At 32.7% G+C, this 25,142-nt stretch overlaps 2 protein-coding genes across 2 annotated transcripts; one reads left to right on the top strand and one right to left on the bottom strand.

Moving 5' to 3' along the window:
• Positions 1-2,262: 2,262 nt before the first annotated feature.
• On the bottom strand, positions 2,263-8,496 carry LOC145618091 (cell division control protein 6 homolog B-like). Its single transcript, XM_081672877.1, has 17 exons — positions 8,224-8,496; positions 8,035-8,137; positions 7,273-7,493; positions 6,327-6,401; positions 6,141-6,247; positions 5,949-6,055; positions 5,782-5,841; positions 5,218-5,291; positions 5,048-5,098; positions 4,751-4,800; positions 4,025-4,154; positions 3,816-3,905; positions 3,232-3,294; positions 3,052-3,147; positions 2,887-2,970; positions 2,698-2,799; positions 2,263-2,501 (listed from the first exon to the last, which is right to left on the bottom strand). Exons 1-16 carry the CDS (start codon positions 8,389-8,391, stop codon positions 2,767-2,769), a joined length of 1,512 nt encoding a protein of 503 aa, XP_081529003.1. The 5' UTR covers positions 8,392-8,496; the 3' UTR covers positions 2,263-2,501; positions 2,698-2,766.
• Positions 8,497-20,608: 12,112 nt separating this feature from the next.
• LOC145616663 (uncharacterized) lies at positions 20,609-23,743 on the top strand. The gene is made up of 2 exons (XM_081671426.1): positions 20,609-22,315; positions 22,846-23,743. The coding sequence occupies exons 1-2, from the start codon at positions 21,036-21,038 to the stop codon at positions 23,087-23,089; spliced, it is 1,524 nt and encodes a 507-aa protein (XP_081527552.1). The 5' UTR covers positions 20,609-21,035; the 3' UTR covers positions 23,090-23,743.
• Positions 23,744-25,142: the final 1,399 nt, after the last annotated feature.

The following is a 25,142-nucleotide window of genomic DNA, read 5'->3' as shown; positions in this document are numbered from 1 at the left end:
GCTAGCACTTGTATTTGCGGAACACCACGGAAAAAATAAAGTCCATCTTGTCGTTCACCTACGCCAATCACCGTCCTCTTCGATTGGTCCTGAATCACACAAATTTTGTTAGTAAATTGAATAGAACAACCTAATTCGTCACTTAATTGTGTTACAGAAATTAAGTTACAATTCAATTGAGGAACAAATAACACATTATCAATTTTCAAACCACCCTCCAATGTGACCGAACCAAGTTGATTCGAATTTACTGTTTGACCATCCGGTAAACCAACCGGACAATTTTGAATTGTTTTAATATTTCTCATGATAGAAATATCATTAGTAACATGATTAGATGCTCCGGTATCCACGATCCACAATCTTGCATTACCTTCTAACCGTGACTTAGCCTTGCTTGTAAGATAGTCAATAATTTGTTGTGCTTGATCTGATGTCACACCCATAAGACCTTGCGTTGAATTTCCTTGACTTGAGGAATTAGTGCTAGAGTTATTATTAACCCCTCCTTGTACTGCATTTGCTCGGTGAGTGGAGTTTGTAGTAGTGTTGCCACGCCCCCCACTAGTACCACGACCACCTTTTCCACCACAGGAACTTGAACCACCTCTTCCTCGACCTCTTCCGCCCTTCCTGTTCTCATCCCAACCTTCGGGAAAACCAATCAACTGATAACAACCATCTTTTTCATGACCTACCCTATTGCAACGAGTACAAAAGGGTTTCTTTCCATCACTTGATCTAGCTTGAGAGTCAACCTTAAAAGCCACGACATTCTCCTTTGGCTTTCCATATTTGCTTCTAAGTCTTTCGGTATTGATAACCGTTTGATATGCGCTATCAACTAGCGGAAGAGGAGATTGTGCTAGTAATTGAGCACGAATGGCCTCATATGGATCATCAAGACCAATTAAGAAGTAATGCAAATAATCTTCCTCACGAATTTCACCCACTTGTTTTGCAATATTGCATTTACAAGCACCACATGAACACTTTGGAACACGACAATATTGTACAAGTTCCTTCCATAATCTGGAAAGTCTACCAAAGTACTCCGTCACCGACTCGGATGCCCCTTGTTTGCACGTCCCAAGGGACTGTTTGAGATGACACACCCGAGTCCCACTTACAACACAATAGCGTTGTTTTAGATGTATCCACAACTCCCTTGCTACATCATAATCATCAATGGTAGACCGCAACTCATCATCAAGAGTGTTATTAATCCAAGAAACTAACATTGAGTTTACAGCAATCCAATGTTTCTGCTTCATGGTATCCACCGGCTCTGCAATCGAACCATCCACGAAGTTGAATTTCCACTTTGCGATTAATGCCCTTCGCACCGCTTTTGCCCATTCATCATAATTAGCACCCTTCAATTTTATTGGTGTAATCACAATTCCAGGATGATCACTAGATCCTAGATGATACTCCAGATCATCCGAGGGCGGAGGAGGAGGTACATCACCGTCTTTTGCCATCACTCAATCAAACGTTCAGAGAAAAAAAAACTCTCTTTGTATATTTTTTTTCAACCTCCGCTCTCGATACCATGTCAAAATAATATGAACGGCTTAACCTTCTCATTCACATAAGAGGAATATGTATAGTTACAAAGATATTCCTAACCCTAACATAATTAGGAATAAGATAGAATATTAACATAACTAAGAAACCCAAAGATATTATACAATATTTCCTAATTATTATCTTAACATGAAGGAAGCATAATTCGCTGTCACAAAGGCATGTATCAAATCGGCTTCTCTCTGAAGCCATAAACTCAAGGGGCTGCCTCTGCAAAGCTCATTGCAATAAGGGATGGAGGGTTTATTAATGGCATTGGAAGAAACATAAAATTACTCAAAATGGAAACTGATGTTCAGGCTCTAAAATATATGCTAGAAAATCCTTCAGGCTATATGGATTAATAACTGGCTGTAATCTAGTATCAACAACTGTACTTTGGCATGAAGATACATGAACATCGCCATAATACGGTGTTTTGCACATTGCTGTTCATGAGTATCTCAGTTTTTTCATTTTCAGATAGATGATTTTTTTTTTTTTTTACCAGATTACTGGCATTTATAGCACATCCCATAGAGACTGATACAGTGACACTGCAATGACTAACAATATTTTGTACATAGTACATATAGAGCTCTGCAGAGTAAATTTTTCTGGTTCATCTGCAGTCCATGTATAGCTAATGGTTACTCAAAAAATGTTCATATTTATTGACATATATAAATTAATTGTATGAGCAGGTTAAGTACAAACAAATGGGCTAATTCAATCATATTCTAATTATTCTTTAACATGTGATATAGTTTAGTAAATAATATGCTATGTTGTATAATTAGTTTCCAATGCATCTGCACCTAAGATGATCCTTCCTACTGGGGCCTGCTATTAAGCCACCCTGTATGATCTATGGATGGTGATTTCCGCGACCTGTGAAGCTCATGGCCTAAGATCTTGCTTAGATCTGAAAACTGCATCGAAATTAAACAAAGTTTTAGTGTATATGAGTCAACAATGTCTCAAATTTAGGTGTTTAAGTTATAAGGCATCACTTTCTGAATAGATTATGATTTCATCAACTCTAGACTTACTGAGTCAATGTGCTTAATGTATTAATGTAATAGCATGTTATCCTATAAAAGCTATAAAAATAAGTGGTTATATTACCTATTTTGAGGACCTTCAAGCTGTGCTAGATCCTTTGACTATGTAGGACATTGACAGAATTTGATTTAATTATTGGAGACAGTTACGGAATAATCGAACTCCCTGTACACCATTTAGAGCAGGCAGGGTGAGCATCTAATACAGATAGTGATATTTGACAAACAAACTTTCAAGGTTTTTATAATAGACCTGCAGTGCAAAGGTAATATCTGATGCATCAACTTTCAAGGATAGTTTTTCTCCTTTCTGAGACCGAACAAGCTTCAGCAGTCCCTGCAGAACCAAGAACCTCAAAGTATTAATATCAATTATCAGAAACAGCCAAATAGCTTAGGACATTGGAAGATAATTTACCTGGTCATTCAACGCTTTGCACATACTTGACAGCTCCATGATCCCTACAGACCTCAGTTTAGCAGTCTTGCATATGGCTTCATATGATTTATTCAGCTGTATAGAAAAAGCATTTCAATGTGAGTCAACAAATCTGCCTCGGAACAACATTAATGACACTGAATAGAAAAGAGATGTTACCTCTCCAACAATAGACTCTTTTTTCCCCTCACGGAAAAGCTTGACTGCCGAGCAAAGAATGATCTGTTGCCACAACACGTGTAAGAATAAGTTTATCCTTGCAAGCATTGGATTACTGAAGTTAAAGCACGAGAATGGTTTAAATGGAGTAATATAGTTAATTCATTTTACATATCCTAGGTAAGCTATGCTATTTTGCAGCTACCAACTTTACGCTAGTCACAGTGATCCAACTCAAGCACAACTTACATCAGCTAGAGGCTTTTTTCTATATTAAGTATCATCAAGTAGTCCGTTATAAGCACTTTCATGGCCTAGCCAAGTGCTTTCTCAAACAAAAAATATGTTATTCAACATCCAAATGCCTGAAGTTGACAGATACAGATTCCAACAATACAATTTAAATTTGAAGATATCACCAACATAACATGCAAAGATTTTATTTACGGACAATTACACTTAGAAAACTAAGTCATAATTAACATACACAACATTAGGCTGCATAGATCCCTTTATTAGTAAAATATGTTGACGGGATTGCAAATGGAAAATACAGAGAAGCAAAGAGCAAAACAAAGACATACCTGTTGATGTTGAGGAAGAGACTGTATGGTCTCCACTACTGGGGATCTATAGGTCTTTGACAAAGCAACTGCCATATGATGTACTTGTACCTATAATGAAAAATAAAGTCAAAGGTTATAGACATGTCAAGGTAGTAGTAAAAGAGGAAGATGCTATCAGGAGTTTTCTAATTGGGCAAAGTAAGGTAGAAGATAGCTAAAAGACTTACAATGTCAATCTCCCGGGGGATAGGGGTAGCTGGAAAATTTTCTTGGTCAGAAGATCCATTCTCACTAGACAAATTATCAAGATTACTTGCATTCTCCTTTATCTCTGATTCTAGAATTTCAATTGCACATCTGGAAAAAAGGTTTGAGATTAATATTCAAATTCCAACTGACCAAATATAAGGATCAAACCTAGCATGGATAATATTTGATCAATTTGCCAATTTAGCAGCTAGAAAGCACAAGCTGTCAAATCTGAATCATAAAAGAACCAATCAACCAACACATACAGGTTTTCAGATCCTTTTGTCAGCTATGATACACAGATTTACCCAATCCACTAGTGGTAATATAACAGCATGCAAAGGACTAATTCTGAACTACTGCAGGTAGAAATTTACATTGTATGCCACTATATGTTCTTGCGCATCAACTGAAGACTACATAACTTTCCATTTTTTTTATTACTTTAGAAGACAAAACTGTCTATCGATGATCTACTATAAAAAAATTGAGGCACTGCTTTTATGTAAGAAATGGAAGCCTAGCAATTTGTGTTAACATACACAACTTATTTTTTAACATCTGAAACTCTGCGTACATTTGCCCTAGATTGTAATCTTTTATCATGAATCAGAATACCAAATGATAAAGATATTAAGAATATATTGTGCGAGTAAAATACTAGAATTCACCAGGAGCAATAAACAACATTGAAAAGCACAAACCTGCAAACACTCAAAGCTTTCCTCATGTCTCCTGATGCAGCTGCAACTTTCTGTCATCAAAGCATTCCAAATGTCAGATGTTTGGATTAGACTTTATTTTTCAACAGACACTAAATAACTCTAATACCACATGAAGGATAAACCAAATTATTAAAACATAATATACATTTTTTGGCCCATATAAAGAGTGCATTTAACACCACTAAAATGTGCCTTGTACAAAATGTTTACAACCCTCCTGTTTTATTGAGCGATTTGAAATAATATGAAAATCCAAGAAGATATAAAAAGACTCACTCTTGCACAAAGTTCCAAGGTTTGTGGCTGAAAGACCGTGTAAGGAAGTGCCTGCTCGAGAAAAGGAAATTCCATGTAAGGAAGTCATCCTAGTTGTTTTTCTTTAAAACAGTTCTTTCTCTAGCATATTCATTCCATGCATGCCAATCACTAATAAGTATTGAACTAACCACAAGCCGCTCCTGAAGAATCTTTTGCATTTGATCCTTTGAGTAAGCCCGGAATGTCAGAACAGAAGGTTTACCTGACATCAGTGAGCAGTATTAGTAATCGGCATGAAAGATTGGGAGGCATCCCCTCTTCTTGCACAGTCATTTTACAAGCTTGTAATGGCAAAGACTTAGAATGCCAAAAGGTCAAAAACATTTGGTTAGAGTAGAATTTGCCAAAGATATTAATCCTTAATGTCCCACAAGTTGACCATTTTATTACTTCTTTTGAGATATAGTACAACAGATTCTCAACATTCCAGGAAGAGAAGAAAAAGGTAAGTTTTTACACTACAACTGAAAACACTGATGTTATTTGACTAAACCAATTCTAATTCAGCAGGATGGTAATTGCAGCACTGAATAAGTTATGATCAGCTTGCTGCTTATTGAAACTTCACCAATCACCACATAACCATAAAGAATTTGAATATGGCACATGATTCAAGAATGATTTCACATCAAGCTCAGATAAAGTGAACACATTCAAAGCATAAAAATGCAATAGAAACAATAAGAACTTACAGTTCAGTGATTGCAGTCGAGGAAGAAATCGGTCTGCTAGATCAATTGCATTGGCAATGCCTGAAAGGAGTTAAATTAGATGAGAACCATTACAGGACCCAGTGCTCAAAAGTCAGGTCAAGGTCTTTGCTACTAAGGAAATTAGATAAATTTCTTTTCAGCAGTACCTATTAATATACATCTAGAGAATGGTAGTGTAGTCAGCATAAAAAGTTCGTGAAGTACTTCACGATCCTTAGTAATTAAATAATCCAGCTCATCAATAATTAACAACCTGATGCATTGGAAAACTATGAGTTAGTTATATGACCACAAAACTGAAAAGTTTTCGTGTATAAAATTTCAGATAGGCTTCTTACATCATTTTGTTGCCTAGATTTCCATCTTGGGCATAATGATTTTGTATGTGCTTTAGAGCAGTAGTTGAACCACTAATCTTCTTCCTTGGTTGAATATTTTGAAGTATCTTCAAAAAGCAGATGACAATTGAATAATGTTTACAGAAACAAATTCAAGAAAACTATGCTCACTTATGAGATATATACCTTGGTAAAGATATCAGAGGACTTTGATAGAGAAGTACAATTCATAAATACGATATCTGGCTGCTCAATATCTGCCTGGACAATAAAGATAATTTTCAAAAATGAGCATTAGGTGGAAATTATAAATGCACTTGACTTATTATAAAGGAAAATCATCTAACTTTGGAGAATAAACTAATACGGAGTACTATTAATTCTGAGCAAAGAAGTGTTAAATTTCGAAACAATATGAAATGGGCCTGGGCAACCCGAACAAGGAGGAGGAGAGTTTGGGCCACAAACAAGGCTTTGGAGCTTCCATATTAAAACCAATTGGCAATAGTAGGAGGTACCCCTCTACCTTATAAAGTGAAAACATCTCTCCTCTTTCTCCAATGTGGGACACTCATAAGTGGGCTACAATGGGTTTCAACACTCCCCTTCACTTATGAGTGTCCTTAGAACTTCAGAGCTAACTGGATAAGGCCAGATCAATAATCCTCTTAGGGGCTGGACATCCTGTCGAGGTAAATCCTTATCCAGTAGCAATTAAATACCCAGTTTAGAAGAGACCCGCAACCCGGGCTCTGATACCATGATAAACGCGGGCTTGGGCAGCACCCGCAAACCAAGAGAGAGAGTCCACTTCACAAGTCCAAGAAGGTTCCATCCCAAAACCATATGACAATAGTAGGAGGTACCCCTCTACCTTATAAAGTGAAACATCTCTCCTCTTTCTCCAATGTGGGACACTCATAAGTGGGCTACAATGGGTTTCAACAAGAAGAAACCAGAAACATAACATTCATCCAAATCAATCAATAACGTGAACATCATAAACACAAAAAAATGATCAAATTGTTTCTTAAGCTGCAATCATTATAAAACATCAACATTCATTAGCAAAACTAACTGATCAAATAGTACCATCAAATATGTTACTTCAACTATTAGAAATGTAGCTCACCTCGTTTGACCAGCTAAGCAAAGATTGCTTAACCTTATCCATAACCATAGTCTTTCCAGTCCCAGGGCATCCACATATATATAAACTCCCTGCTTTTTGACTCTCCACACTGGTCTTGCAAAATTCTAGAACCTTCCTTGATTCATCTTCTCTACACACCACACTTGACGGTGAGGTCGACACATGCAATGCCTCTTTCACAACTCTCATTTGTTCAGAATCTATTCATTAATCCATATAATTCAACAAATTAGCACTTTCACGAGAATTCAATTATGAACCGTAATCAACTAATTTGTAACGGAGTTTTGTGTAAAAATAACCTAAATTTTTTAACAACTAAGATTAAACTTATATCTAATCTAACAGCTTATATTGCACCAAAAATAATCCACAATTAACCTAAACATAATTCAATTTGATTCAATTCATCCATATAATTCATCAACACTAGCTATTTCCATCCAACATAACACCAAAAATTCACATAATTCTGAATCATCAACGAATATCAACTATAATTTGTATGGAAAAATAGCCTAAATTTTGAACAACTTAGACTAAACTTATACCTAACCTAAGAAATGAAATTGCACTGCATTCAATCCACAAGTAACTCATTCAATTCATTTGTTGAAATTTGAGATAAGCTAATATAAAATCCATAGCTCAATCTAATTGATGTTCAACGAAAATTGAAGTAATAGTTAAGCAAATTCAACTGATTACACAAAATGAACGAATTAGGAGATAGAAATTAACCTCTTGGATTCCATTTAGGTTTAGCAAACAAATTATCAGACGACTTCTTCAACGGAGATCGGCTCGAGGTATCAAGCTTTTCGCTAAATTCCTTCTCAATTCCCTGCACCAAAAATCGATTTCAAAATTCAAATCCAAAAAAACAAAAATCTAAAGTAGATTATCGAGTTGAAGAACCCTAAAACTGACATTTGAAGGAGATTTCGGACTACTGTTTTTACAACGACGAGGCGACTTCCACTTTGCCGGAGGTGTCGCCGGAATATCATCCTCCGGCGTAGAGTTTGACCTGAGCCGTCTCTTCGGCGGCGTTGCGCCGGAAAATGCTGACGTGGCGCGATCGGCGATTGTCGGCATTGTTAGGGAGATTGAAGTAGAGAGAGAAGTTGGTTTGAGGTTAGAGAGAGAAAGGGAGGAAGTGAAGTATGGTGAGGAGAGAGAAAGTAGAAGAAATGGATCTGAAGAAAAAGAGGAATGAGAGTATAAAAATGGTGAAAAAAGAGAGATAAAGTGTTCGCGGGAAATTGAAAATGGCGGAGAAGGTGGGAGACTGTTTTGGCGCCAATTGAGTGGGTTTTTTGGGCGCTTCTTCTATATATGTCAAATTTTAATTTTTCCTGGATTATGTCCGCATTGCTTGGTGTCTCGGTTTGGTAATGTTGACTCGTTTTTGTTATAGTGTTTGCTAATGCTTAGATTCAATAATTAAATTTGATTAAGTTTTATAAATAAGTAAAAATTACTACGTATGAAATGCATGTTCCGTAATTAATACTCGTATTTTAAACATATACATACAGAAAAATTTAACAAAATTCAACATGATTGTTCCACATAATTATATTTTTTAATTTGTGATTCATAAAAAATTAGACAAAGTAATGATTATTAAACTAGTGTGTGGCTCGAGAGTTGCACCAGTTTCCTATATTTTAATTAAACCTTGTGAATTGTGATTACATGTATTTAATATTTGATGGTGTTTTTTTTTCGTTTTTTAATTATATATTGTAATTTGCAATTATATACATTTATTTCATTTTTATAATATGGTTGATGAATTGATGATTAACTCAGGGTCTGTTTCCGTTTTACTGAAAACAACTGAAATGAACTGATTGGGGCTAAACTAAACTGAATAGTGCTGAAATGAATTGTTTATGTGAGAAGAAAATTAAAAACTTAACTGATTTGATTGGAGCTGAACTAAAATTAAGTTGAATAGAATAGGCCCTTGGACGGTCTAATAATCATCCTTCTTATAAGATTTTGAGTAATCGAGTGTATGACATGGCGTGTGTTTTATATGATTTAGTGTAATCTTGGCTGAGTAGTAATATGACATAATAAGAGGTTAAGCAGATTATATGGCGTAACAAAAAAAATATATATATACATCATGTCACATAAGAGATGCCTTTTTATATTAGTGTAGATTATTGTTAAAAATCAAATAATCCGTATAAGGATGATAATGAAATAATACACTTATGAATAGTCATATTTTATTAATTTTTTGTTCCCTCTAGTGTTTATCATTGTGAGGGTTTTTCTAGTTCCCTTTAGGGCTAACCCTTGGGAGGGTTTTTTTAGCCTCAATTACTAGATTTTTTCAGCTTTCTTCACCCTTCTCCTTTTTTTTTTGTCTCTTTCTCTTTCATCTATCTTCTTTTGGTCTCTTTTGTGAATCTTTGTAGGGGCTTCTATTGGTGTTTTTATCGGTGGTAAGCTCCAAATTTTTTTTTTTAATTGCTTTCAACAAATAGATCCCATATTTGAGATGGTGGTTGTTCTATTAGGGTTAATTTCTTTTTTTGTTTGTGTGTCAAAGATTGAAGATTTAAGGTTTCATAATCTCCGGAAGTATCTAGAAGATCATATGGGTATTTTCACTCAAACAACTATTCATCAGTGGATCTCAAGCCCAATTAGTGATAACTTATAGATTATATTGTATCATATGAAGTTTTTTATTAAGGCGATCATTGATTGAATCTACGATATATCTAGTTCTAAGGTGATTTGTACTTGTGTTGAAATTCTAATTTTCCTACATTTTGTTTGTAAGTGGCGTTTGGCTATCTTTCATTAATAAAATCATTTTTCAACCTGCAAAAAAAAAAAAAAAAAAACAGTGATAGTGGAAAAAATATTGATTGGGCTTGTGGGGTTGACTCAATAATTAGGGCTCAGTGTTTTTATGGGCTTGTAACCCAATTTTACAAAACACATAAGGGAAGGATTCTGGACTAATCTTGTACGGAGTACAACGGTAGAGCCGTAGAGTACTAGAGTATTATCTGTTTATCTACCCACTATCTCATCTTGTGTCCTATTATTGGCTTATTGCAAAATCTGTAACACTAATACTACATTATTCTACCCCTTACTATTGACTTGAAATTTACATGTTATAATTGTGCATATGGAGTATTTTGACTAATAAGGCGGTGTTTTCTTATTGGAGAAAATCTATACTTATTTTTAATTATTTATATGGTCCTTTTTTTTTTTTTTTTCTTTTTTTCCGTTGGAACTTTTATTTATATGGTCTTCTAAAAAACTTCCTTTAATAATTTTAACTAATTAAATTTAAAATCGGTCACTTGCATTTAGACAACTAAACTGATAGCGTGTCTTTTGATCAATGACTTAATGTTTGTAATTGAGAATTGGGTGTATACCCTAAATATCTACGAAGAACTAAATATAGTGAACAAATATATGTTAAATAAAACTTGTGGAGACAATTATAACTCCACAAGCCCCCAAAGAAAAATCAATTTATTACAACTCACAAGTTGAAGATCGATCATACGATAAAGTGACAATTTATATCTAGATTAAATTTGTATATATTATATATATATATATATATATATATATATATATATATATATATATATATATATATATATATATATAATGAGATTTTTTATGAATCAAAATATCTGAACAACTTGGGATAGTCAGACATATTTGTATGCCATTCTAAAATCCTCTCCCTCCATGAATTCAATATCTTCAAAGTTCAAAGGATAATACATTGATTGAATTGCTAGCCAGGAAGCTAAGGTTTCATTAATAAGACGGTGACTTATTTGGAGCTACTCCATCGTATCAAATCATTAATCATATACTCTAAACAACATATGGAGCCCAAAAAACAATCACAGTTTTTATTTCCATTTATATTTGACATACATATCATAATAAACTCTCTCAATCAAACCATGATGTTAACTAATAAAGGGATTTTCGCGTAAATAATGGTGTAATAATGCATAGAAACTAATAGAAAGATGTTGAATGAAGACATTGGGAAGAATGGCAAAAGAAAGAGCCCAATGCACTAGGGCTTGGAAGTGTAAGTCCATAGCCAACCGACTTTGGCCCCATGAATTGTTGGTCCCTTAAACGACCATGCATGCATGACATTGACTACATGCATGTTGTATTGTCAAAATTATACTTGTAACAACAAATCCGATATGACTTTTTTTTAGGACTCGTCTTTAGATATTTTTATTAATCACCAAAATATCCTCACCTTATTTTCAATAGTCTGTCACGAACTAAGGGTATGATTATTAATTCACCTGCCCCGAAAGAAGATAAAATAGGATGCTCCAAGGAAGAGGGAATATTGATATCAATTGATTTGTGGGGTATAACCGTATAACTTGTAAAAAAAATTAATGAAGAAGACCTTATGAGTGAAAATTAATTATAATAGTTGTTAGTGAAGGATGTGAGGATCGGAGATAAGAAGATTGGCGTGGTTTAAGCGTCTGCATGTCATTGTCTTATGCATGGTGTTCCATGTGGTCACGTATTTTGTGTAACTAGAATGAATAATGAATGATGGTAATGCTCCGATCCAAAAAGAACTTTGTTGCTAGAATACACGTACTTACATCGAATTTTCCGAAAATTCTACTTCATTTATTTCTTTGTGTTATACATTGTATTATTGTATATCCTCCGATCCATATATGTATAAATAATCAATAATACCATCAAATCGATTATAGACGAATGTTCCATAGATTTATATACCATGTCTACATTGGCCTCAGCTTGAGGCCAGGTCCATGCAATTGATCGATGCATCGACATCGAGGGTTACAACAATATAATGTAGCCATGTAGGGATAAGAGATAAAGAGAGAGTGTGACTTGTGTGTATGTGAATAGCGAGAATTTTATTTTATTTTTATTTTTTAGAGAATGACGGATGTGAACTAGTTTGATTTAACTAGCTAGCTACAATTTTTTTTCATTTTCTAAAGCGATGTTATGCATTCAATTCTAAAATAAACAAGAAGTTTACAAAGAGGTGTTGTATGATGATTATGTACGTAGATGACTAGACGTTTAAATATATAGCCATTCGATAGACCGATAGTGCCATCTTAATTATAACATGACATACAATACACGTTTTGATAATTTTTAAAATGTAACGTAAGAAATTAAAACATCTGGTCGAAATAAAACTTTACGAAAACCATGACATCCATGACTCATGAGATTATGAGGCCATATCAAGCTAGCTACATAATTATTTAGATAGATAGACGTACATAGAAGTATAGAATGCAATAATGCATGCACATCTCGTCGAACTTGTTAGAACGTTTTATTTTGGAACGTTAATGTCCCTATAATTATTCATCTACATTTTCAGCCTCAAACTAAAAGGAAATGAATGAATACAAATCCAAATCCAATAATGTGTTAAAACAAAATCGAATTTAATTTGTGACTCACTAATAATTCTCCGCATAAGCTAATAAATAATTGAACTTCGTTACTAAGCTAAATGAAATGTTTGTGGTTCAAATTTCATATTGTCGCATACAATGTGCTTCACGAACCAAGATAGAACTTATTACAACGTGTATTGTGTATACGATAGAGCTGAGCATACTACGTGTGTAATTTAAGAAAGGAGGAGGAAAAAGAGAGAAATTTGATTTTGCTGCCACCTAGTAAAGTAGTACGTAAATCAATATTTTATTTTTATTTTTTTTGGAGGCATCTGTAATGTGATTCACGTTTTGCTACTGTTTGGCTTTGAGAGTTTGGTTATTAGAGGTCGAAAGTTGAAGTGATTTTAAAGAAAGTGGGAAGTGTGCTTTAAGAAAGTGGATTACCAAGTAACCAACATTATAACAATAATTATGTCAAATCCTTGATCTCAATAGTTGTAGGATATATCATATATGGGGTCAAAAATAAAGTGGGTAAGATCGTATTAATTATTTTTATCTTACTTTCAATAGAATAAATTTTTAAAAAAATAATAAATTTAGGGGAAAAAAAAAAGTAATCCTTTTGAAATGAGTCACCGATGCATTTTGAGTAATTTTGTTTGTATTTGTTTTCGTTATGTACAGTACCAATAATGTTTTCGGTCTAGGGAATACGGAGTAATTTATTTATGTTTGTAATTGTGGAGTACTCCGTAATAGTGGAATAGTGAACAACACTATACTTCTTAAATTTATTTTATACGTAGAATTTGAATATAATTATCTAAGTGGATAAATTGACTTTAGCTTGAATTTGGCACTGTAAAACTTAAAGTCATCATAAGTGTAGGTTGCAAAAAGTGAGGTTGGTCCTGCAATTGAATAACAGTGTACTGTATTTGCTTAATATTCTTCTGGTCTCATTCAATTACTACAACATCCCCTCACTCATCAGCTCATTATAAAGACATAGCCCACCTGATCTCCATACCGAATCCCTGACCACAAAGAGTCAAGGGTTTTTTGTAAGTGTTAATCAATCTCGAGTATCCCATATCATCCATCTTTAATTACAACTTGTTGATATTAAATTATTAATCAATAGCAAGAACAATAATAAATTTGACCAAATTGAATTGTAATTTAGTAAATTTTCCACAATTATTAAAAAAACTGATTTTGACACACCTTTGATTGATTTTAATACATTGCATACCGACTTAAGAGTATAGCATTGAAAATTATTGTTTTCGTACAATAGTATGCCTAAATCATTTCTCATATGAAAACATGCTAAAGTTAAGTACCAATACACATAATGAAGGAATGAAGGATACCCCCGATTATTATCTACTGAAATTAATTTTTATTTTATTACTACACATATTAAAAACTAATTTTGATAATTAAAAAAAATATTACTGTATGTATCACAAAGTACGTAAAAAACAAATTTCGTAAATAAAGAACATTATAAAACGAAAGTTGTTATCTCTTGTTAAGTATAATTTTTAATGCACCGAGAAGTGCCAAAAGAAAGGACAAAAACACTGAAAATGCAATTCACACTTGGTTAAAAATGATGGGCTTAAATACACATCAAATAAATACACAACTTAAGAACACGCCATGTGGACCCAAGCTTAATTATACGACCCGTTTGGGTTCGTAAAAATGATAGGGTGTTTAATTTTATTGACGGTCCATATTCATAAGCACCATGTGAACTCTGTATCCTCCCCATACTTGTGGATCCATTTCAACTACTTTCTTGTACTCGTAGTAGGTATGTAACTATGTATTCATCCATGCCTTAATTTTTTCTTCTTTTTTGGCTTATTTTACAAGTGTACGTACTTCATCACTTGTACACTCATATATAGTTTCAGCTAATTTCCATATGAAACATATGGTTTTTCATGCACTTTTTCATGCCACGTATAGTAATTCGAGCCTTAGATATTTATCATCATTTCTAGATATTTTCTCCGTCTAAAAGTAGGTCATGAAATTAAATTTATTCAAGGGCTGGTATGATCAACGCTAATTAAATTCACTAGCAAATTGATAAACCAACCAAGCACGTTATATATATATATATATATATATATATATATATATATATATATATATATATATATATATATATATATATATATATATATATATATATATATATATATATATATATATATATATCTTTATTTATTTATGACTGCAACAGGACATTGTACGCTCTAAAGTATAAATCATTCTTTAATCATTCAATTCGTGATTGTCCCAAACAATTAATCCAATACCGTTTGTACTGGATATAAATAAGAAAACTTTATGTAATAAAGGTAAGAAAAGTTATTTGTTAGGTATGAGTAAAAAATTTTCTTTCTCATAAGAGAAATATAATAATCACAATAACTTATCCTTTAATAAAAAGAGGTATAGTTTATATCACGGAGTAGACATCTTATTAGAATTTAAAGGACAAAAGTCCAATAACATACTTTAAGTTCGTAAATAATTTTGATAAGAGACAGTATCGAACACAATTTTATCATTGTATAAAATCACGATTAACAAATTGAGCAACTATGTTACTATTGAAAGAGGGTGCGCAAGATTTGACCCCAACAAAAGTGGGGACAAATGAAGAAAACTATATAGATGCAATTATTGTTCCTAAATTGATATTACAATGACATAACACAACAAGTTGTTACAAAATCACCAATACTAAGTAGAAGACCTGAAATGAAGCATGGCCCAAAACTTTGTTTGAAATTGACGTCTAAAAAATGTGAAACCGTAGATGTAACACTCAACTCACAAGCAAATGGTGATATAACAACAATACAACATCATCAGTCGTTCGTTGTGCTTGTGCACGCAGCTGACCATCATACTAAGGGACCTCTTAAGTCTTAAGCATAATTAGTGGCGCCAAGCTGTTCCCACTGCCTTAGGTTGTTAGGTATTATCGATATCGTACTATGATTTAACCCGTCTTATGATTCAAACATTAAATTTCAAAAACTCATAATTACTTTAATTTTTATGTGCTTGAATTGCCTAGATTGAATATAAGTATATAACTACGGAGTAATACCGAGTAAAAATTAGTCTAGTAACATACGAATTGAAATGTGTAATTGTGATTTAGAATTAAGAGTGTGGGTGAAATGGGTTTTATTATTCTTCTCAACGCATTAATAGCTAACTTGTCCGCTATACAAGTATTTTTTAGTAAACTAAATGCGGAGTACATTGCTTAAGTTTTCAAGCTATATGTGTTTAAGTGATTGGCTAAAATTTCAACCGTACATTAATTCATATCTTTCAATTTTATGTTGTTTATTTGAATGATATAGATACATTATTTCATTTTTCATCTACACTCTTTAAAATACTTTTTTTTTTATCATTACTGTAATTAGCTTAACTAAAGAAAAAAATATATATGTATAGCTCTTTAGTCAAGCAATTAAACATTATGGTTACAAAATTTTCAACCTTTTTTTTTACTTTAAAGTTTTAGTCAAGCAATAAGGGCCTGTTCTCTTACGTTGAAATTCAATTCAGTTCATTTCATTTCAGTTCAGTTCAATTCAGTTCAGCTCAATTCAGTTCAGCTCAGTTTAGTTTAGTTCAGCTCCTAATTTCATTCTCTTATAAAATTTTCAGTTCACTTCAGTTCAGCTCAGCTCAGTTCAGTTGAGTTGAGTTGAGTTGAGTTCAGTTGAGTTGAGTTCAGTTGATTTCAGCTGAGTTCAGTCAATGAGAACAGACCCTTATACTGGTACTTTTGTTTATTGATTTATTTTCAATATGTTTGGTTTAAAGTTTTAGCCCCACGACCCAGATCCTGACCCTGACTTACCAGTTACAAATTAATTCTCCACCGTTAGTTCCTTAGCAGCCAGCTGCTTAGATTTTATTTTAGTACTGTCTTTTATGACTGCCTAACATTGCATATATTTCGTCAGAATATTAATGGGAGTTTGGAACGAATACATTCAAGATTCTTGTTCTTTTTTTCTTTTTTATTTTTATTGGACGCTATATACAATGAAATAATTAATTATATGTAGGTTTCAAAAAAAAAATAAAAATAATAATTATATGTAGAAGTGGCAAGAGAAATTACTAAAATTGACCTTAGATATTTGATCCTTAAAGCACAAGTCCACAAGGATTAGAAACGGGAACGATATCACTACTTCAATTCAATTCAATTCAATCAAAATAAATTTAATTTGATGTCTAAAGGTGGGATATACGGCATATACGTACGTCTTTATTAGTGTTGACTACTAGCTACCAATAACAATGACAAATCTGTAGCGAAGCAAAGTTTTAATTAGTGATTATATATTAAGTACCTATTTTTAACACATGAAAGATGTGATTTAAAGTGTAATTAAGTTCGTCTTGCATGTTGACATTATGACAAAAAGGCCAATGATCATTCCTAATTTGGGAGAGTTACAATTTATGGTTGTGATTATATATAACAAGATCATCTCAATCTCTCCCAAAACAGGAAAAGAAACAATCGTTTTGCAAAAAAAGAGATTAGAATCAAGCAAGAAAAGTAGAAAACTAATTTACGTCGTCGGACATGTTTATTTCCCATGTTTTAGCTAAACAAAACCAAATTGAAGTGGAAATCACACTAGATTGCAGAATCAGACTTCAACAACAGAGAATCAAAGCCATATGCAACGTTAACATAGTTAAATCTTCACTTATGTACAACATTAAGGCTATGTTCAATTCGTCCTTTACTTTTACACAACATTAAGGCTATGTTCTGTACAACATTACAGATGTTTTCTTGGATCACAGTGCGATAAATTTTAGTGTATAATCATAACGATTTACTATAAATAATTTTAATTGTTTAAATTAATATAAAATTATACAAGTAAAAGTTAATTTTTACTTTAAAATTATGTAAATTTTTACTTACAAATTATGTAATAATATCTTATCTATGTTAATGGAAATATTCAAACATATAATCAAATAAGACAGGTATAAAATGCATGCAAAAGTAATACGAAGTATGAAAAAAAATTAGAAAAATTAAACTGAGAGAGTATTCATTACACCACTCAACTTGGTAAGGTGATACTATACGACGCTTGATAAAATGAGAATGACATTATACAATGATTAATGATGCATTGAAATAATAATAATAATAATAATAATAATAATAATAATAATAATAATAATACGGAGTAATACTTATTCCGTATGTGTTTTATTTTTCTACGGGGCCACATATGAAACTCAAGAATACTAATTTTTTTAATAATAATAATACGGAGTAATAATTATCACGAGTTGAAGACAACTTAGCTTAAGCTAAACATGAAAAGATTGCCTTTGGACCAATTAAAAAGCTTGGAAATATTGAGTATAGATGGTAGCTAGGGACATAATCACATAGTTAACGATACAATAGTCCAAAATTATTTGACGAAGACAGCCAAGGATAATAGTACCACATAAAATAAATGGGAATTCTAAACATATCTCACGTTAATCCGTATGATATGATGTTTAGCATAATTTCTTTAATGTAAAAATTGCAATCAAATAACGTTTCATTAAAAAACGACAAGTAGTTTTATCGCAATTTTCAATTAATTAATAATATAGAGGAAAAATATGTTTAAATGCTTTTTATATATTAGGCTATGTTTAACAAAAACTTATATATATAATGGAACTTGAATATATTATATAAACCATCATATATATTGTATAATTATGAAAAAAAACAGTATGATTACGTGATTATATTCTTTTTATATACATGACGATGCATAACTCCATTAGAAGTTCTGCAAGGATGAGGTTGCATCGATCACTTGCATGCATTGATGCATGAAAATAATTGGAACAAGCTAAGCATAAGCAAAGAACAAGCTAGGGTAATTAAAATTGTTGTATATGTAAACCGCGGTTTGTATTTTAGATATACCAACAAGTTTTGCACATACACTTTAATTGTTATATGATATATGACTGGATTCATGGCTAATTCCGTCTTCATTGTGATAATCTTTGAGGAGTTACAACATAATTTAGTTAACCGATTATATACTTTCTTTGTTAAGAAATAATAATCACATAATATACTTTTGGTTATCTCATTTTCACATTAAATTACAATGATTTGGAATAATTGATTTTACTCACTAATTAGAAAAATAATAGAAATGAAAGAACAGAAATTAATACCCATTTTTTTTTTTTCAACTTGAGCTTGTTGGTATTGCTTAGACATTGGTACACCATTATGTTTGATATGAACACAATAATTATTATAAAAAAAAAAAAAAAAAAAGGAAAGCTGGAAAATAGTTATTCCACAAAAGAAACATGAGATGTATGAATCTTAAAATCTATTTTGCTTTTTGTGTCTTGCTTGCAACTTTTACCATCATGAGAAATTGTGTAAAGTAATAAAAAGCAGAAATTTTGTAGAGTTTTTCGCCCTCAATGCCTTGGTACCCTCTCCCATCTCTAACCTCCTTGTGTGTAATTTTGCTAATTTAAACTTACTAGTATTTAAAGAGAATACTGCAAGATATCTTATTGAGTACATGCAATTGCTTTTTACTTATAAAAAATGATTCAATCTTGAATTTGTTGAATGGGATTATTGACTTTTACTAATTAACTTATTTGTATTAAATAAAATATACATAAATTTTCGCTTGTTAATATATAAGAAAAAATATAGTTGTGTAAGATCTTATTGGAAGCATTTTAATTAATTAACATATAAATATATATATTTTTAACACTAACTTTTTTTGAAAATAAAATTTTCACATATTGAAATGTATACATTCACAATTTAAATTGCAACTTAGATACAATGAAAAGTTGATTTACAATCTTTGTGGAACAATAAAATGTATTTATTGTAAAGTAATAAGGTTAAGAGAACATGATTACGAAGAAGTCTAAAAAAACCAACTTAAAGCCAAAATGGAGTAGGTAATTTTTGGCCACCTTTTTTAGCAACAAAATTTGTGAATTCGAGCATTCATATTAGCACTTGATAGCTACTCCACCAATCTTGCATTTGATTTTTCCAAACATACTTATTAACGACTAGTACAAATACAATTAATTTGACAAACAAGTCAATAAAATCATATATAAAAAAAAAACAATGTACTTGTATGATTTACTATATGTAACTACAAAGATTATGTAGAACCATCAAATATTTTTCCAAAACAATTTTCAAGAAGCACTAGCAATTACTATTGAGTGTATTTAGATCTCTTATTCACACTCCTAGTCTTCTCTTATTTTACCTAAATTTAGATCTCTTATTCACTCTCCTAGTCTTCTCTTCCTCTTAAGAACCTAACCGGTATAGTTAAGCAGATTCATCTAAAAAGGTGTCGATTCACTAAAATTGTTCTTACTTAAAAAAGAAAAGACATGTGTAACTATTTGGTAGATTCATCTACTACGTACGTATTAAAGTTGTTGATTCATTATAATTAAAAAAAAAAGGCATTACAAAAATATACCCATACATTTACCAGTTTGCCTATGCTGTACGGTATGGTCGGTATCAAAATACGGAATACAACCTTATACTCATCCTTCTACGTACTCCGTAGATAACTCTTTGTCCTTTATTTCATTTTTTTACTTGCGTAATTAATTTAAATAAATTATTCCCCTTTACATTTTTATTCTTCAAAGATTTTTTTATTTAATTCGTCTGTATGTTTCTTATACCCCTATAAATACCACTCAAAGATTCCTCTCACTCCAAAATGTTCATAAATAAAAATTAAATAAATAGAGAAAGATCCTTTCTCTCTCTTCCCTTTCTCTCTGCTTCACTATCTCGCCGGAAAATTCTCACCGACTTTTTCCAATTTTCTGTCTCCTCTTAAACTCAAAAATCACAGATATTACTATTAATTTCAAACAATTCAAATCTTAATTTTAATCTCATATTTTTAATTTTATTTTCGATTTGTGAACCGCATTGAACTGCGTTTTTCGATCCGATTTTCCTGGCTTAACTAATGATTAAAGTGCCAGAATAATTTTTAATTTTTATCAAAATTAATCTTACTCTTTAATTTTGTATATTATTCCGATTTTTCTTTCTCAAATTCATTTGATTTTGAAGTGTATTTTTTTCGAATCAGTTTGATAAATATTGTTATTGGAGGATAGTGAAAATTTCCGGTGGAGATGGCGGTGGCGACGCCATATCTACAATTTCCACATTCACCGAAAAAACTAACATCATCAAACGACACCGTTTTTCTATTCCGATCTACCTTTCTCGGAACGACGTCGTCTTCTTCAAAAATATACAGAACACGTTCTTTTGAGTTCAAACCAAAACAGAGACCTTCATCTCTTCCTACAATCCGTCGAGCTTGTAGCGCGAGCTTCGATACATTTTCGGACGAAGATTTCTCCCGGAAAATCCAGGAATTAGCCTATAGTTTTCAAATTTCCGACGAAAATTTCGTCGAATCTCAAACAAATTTTAGTTTAAACGATAAAAACGATGATGAAGAAGATGACGAAAAATCGTTGTTGAAATCGCCATTAATGGAGATCCAAAGCGTCGAAATGAAGGCGAAAAGCTTAGATCTACCTCTATCTCTTCGGATGATTAAGAGGAAGAAGAAACAGTTGGAAGATAGTTTGGTACAAGCTGGAGAATCAGCTTATTGTTCGGTAAAAACAGCGTTTTCATCAATGGTGTTTATCATCAGAGAACTCCATAGTTATACTCTTCAGATGAGAGAGATTTTGTATTTTGAAGATTTACAAGGAATTTTAGGGAGAGTTCAGAGTGAAATGCATGCTTCATTTGTATGGCTTTTTCAACAAGTATTCTCTCATACTCCTACTTTAATGGTGTATGTGATGATATTACTTGCAAATTTCACTGTTCACTCTATGTCTACCTCGGCTGCCTTTGCTGTTTCTCCTCCGGTTGCCACCGTGGAAGAGAGAGAATTCAGCGGCGGCGGCGGTAGTCGGTTCGAGTTTGATGGTAGTACGTCAAAGAGTTTTACAGTGAGCTCGTCGTCTAAGACGACGGCGGTTGGCGGGAACAATGGAGGTGGGAATACCGTGAGGCCGGTAGGGAGTGGGATGGACGGCGACAGTTGGATGAATAACGATTCGGGGATTGTACACCGTCCGATTGTTCCTGATGGCGTGTCCTCCGTGAGTACGCGGGAGGACACGCGGCAGAAGGAGGATGAGACTTGGAATAAGATGGTAGATGAAGCTTCAAGAATGCAGAGTGAATTGAGAGATGAGTCTCTTGATAATGAGACAATGCAAATGTTTGTTTCTCCGGTGACGGCGAAAATCGAAGTTGATGATTATGTGGATTACTTCAAAACAGAGCTTCATTATCAAAGTATTGTTGCTCAAGACCCTACTAATGCTTTGATCTTGGCTAATTATGCTCAGTTTCTCTATCTCGTTGTTCATGACTTTGACAGGTAAAATTCTAATCCCTCTAATATGTTTGGATTTGATTTACTATTTCTTGATTTAGATATGTTTTGATTAATTTGTTTGTTCGTGTTAGTCAAATTCGATGATGGCATAGCGTAGATTAGTGGAAATTTTATGTCTAGTAGAACAATGTTAAAAGTTAAAACGTCAGCTAATTGTGAGGTTTTTGTGTGAATCGACGTGATTAAGTCATGGTAATTCATTACTTTTGTGTGATGATTGTATTGATGAATGTAAAGTGTTTGAAATTTGTACCAAGAGTTTCATACCAATTGCAAAAGCTAATTGTAGTGTGAAAGTATGGTACAAAAGTAGAAATAATTTGTCGCATACTATATACGGCTGAAAAAAAAACCAACTTTATTATGGTATGTATGATAAAGGTTAAATTTGAATGAATGTGGACATAAAAGTAGTCTGATTACTTATTAAATTACTTGCAACAAAATCTGTACAGTACTAAATTGAACTAGTAATAACGAATGTGCTCATTTTTGGTGTTTGTTTGTAACAGAGCTGAGGAATACTTCAAAAGGGCTACAAAGGTGGAGCCAAAAGATGCCGATGCACATAACAGATATGCACATTTCTTGTGGCAAGTAAGGAACGACTTATGGGCTGCTGAAGAGACCTTCTTAGAGGCTATTTCTGCTGATCCTGGTAACTCTTTCTATGCTGGTACTTATGCCAATTTCCTGTGGAACACGGGCGGTGAGGACACGTGTTATCCTCTCGATGATGAAACCCTCGATGAGTAGAGAATTGGAGAGAAAATAAGGATTGGGGTGAACTTGGAAAAATAAAAGACGAGGGGTAGTAAATTAGTAATATTAAGAGGTATAGGCTCAACACGATGTGTGGATTTACATTCGGTGCATCAAGAACATCTTTCGGAAGCTTCTAGAGCGGACCGTGTTGGGTTTATACCGCCTCGTTATAGTTGTAGTAGGCGATTGCACCGCCCAGGCACCCACCACTTATTCACATGATTGGAATTCCTCCATTGGTACCTAATGTTCATTTGGAAGGTGACAAAAGTTGGTGTTATGTTGTTGGAAGAAATGAGAGGAAGAAGAAAGAAAATGTGGGTGCACAAATGCACATGGTGAAAAAGTTGGGATATAAACATGCGACATAAAGATGGCAATGGTCAGTGTTCGAAAAAACTCTAGCCTCAGAGTTTAAAAGAGGGCCAATTTTTAATGCACATAAACCTTTTCTTTTAGGCATCGTATATGTTCAATAGTGAACATGTAACTAGATTTTCTTCTGTTTTTGTTCATAGGATACTATATGTAATGACTAATGATATAAAATTCTACTAGTCAGAAACAATGTTAATTAATTACAAAGTTGTATAATAAAATAGAGGAATTGAATAAATAATAAAAAAGAGTTTTGGAACATGGGAACTATATGCTCTATATATAATAGAATTGTCTCTAAATTTTCTACTCCACTTTTGTTTGGGACTTAATGCTTAGTAGCGTGGGTTGATTTTTCATATGGCAACTTGCAATTTGTTTGATAGCTCTAGTTTTGTGATATTTTGTAATTTGTACTTGGTTATTAGTTGAAAGAACACTACGCTATAGTACTATTCCACAAGTTGAACTTTGATTTTGACTTGTAGTAATGGACGCCTTGAGAAACCCGTGATTGAAGGGATTTTTTCGTAACTTAATTTGTGTTAGTGGTGTTTAATTCCATTTCACAATTCAAGTCTTATTTAGTTTTTGTTTTTGGTCCTTCAATTTATGTATATGCAAGTATTTTCGAAAGGCAAACTTTGAGGGTATGCTCACTTCAGCTTAATTTCAGTTCAGTTCAGCTCAGCTCAGTTTCTAATTTCCTTCTCTTATAAACAGTTCAGCTTAGTTCAGTAAATGTGAACATGTTCTAATTACGTAATTAACTACATAGTTGAGTTGTTATCATTATAAAATATGGAGTAGTAGGTACAAAGGACAAACTATTGTGTAAAAATGATTACTATGCACTAATATTGCTCTGAAATCAAAATTAGATGTTACTTCTAACAAGTGTCACTGTAGAGTCACGCACTCACGCCCATAAATTAGGAAATGCATTAGTACATAATTAGATGATTCTCCGTATAAATATCTTTAAAGATAAGGGTAGGTGTAAAATTGTATGTAATCAATTTCATGTTTAAAATTCTAAAATCTTTAAATTGATTTATCAAATGTTTATGCATATAGTACTTTCTATAAATTTGGTATGTAATGTTGAAATTTAAATTGAACTTGCAACATTCGAAAGTCATTTGATCGTTTTAAGATTTTTTCCGTGAGATTGGTTGGATGTTGATATGCATATTTTCCTCACCTAAAAAAATAGTCAGCCATTTAATTGCGTGTATTGCTAGATCAAGATCACTATCTCACCAATGCTCCACAAAAGTAGGATGCTAGGCTACTCTCATGTGGTTCTCTTGACAAAATCACACTTAAATTCAACCAAAAAAATCCGAAACAAGCATGTTATTGGATCATGATTAGTCGAAAATTTTGACAGTAGTAATTGTGATGGAGCCCTTAATTGTTAGGAGGTTTGATCTTGTCTAATTAAAATTGCGTTACATAAATTATTATTATTAATATTGGTAGTAAAATGTGACAGGGTCTATTTTGGGTTGTCAAGTTCTACTTGGAATTTGGTGCTAGTAAAATACACACTACTATTGTTGTTATTATTATCTCTTAGCTGTCACTTAGCTTATCGCATCCAATATTTGAGGCAAGTTGATGGAGATAATACTATAGTTCTTGTATAAAACCAAACAAGATG

This window comes from Chenopodium album, chromosome 26 (assembly GCF_948465745.1).
Source record: "Chenopodium album chromosome 26, dcCheAlbu1.1, whole genome shotgun sequence".
Lineage (NCBI taxonomy): Eukaryota > Viridiplantae > Streptophyta > Magnoliopsida > Caryophyllales > Amaranthaceae > Chenopodium > Chenopodium album.
This window is presented reverse-complemented; position numbering and strand designations above follow the sequence as displayed.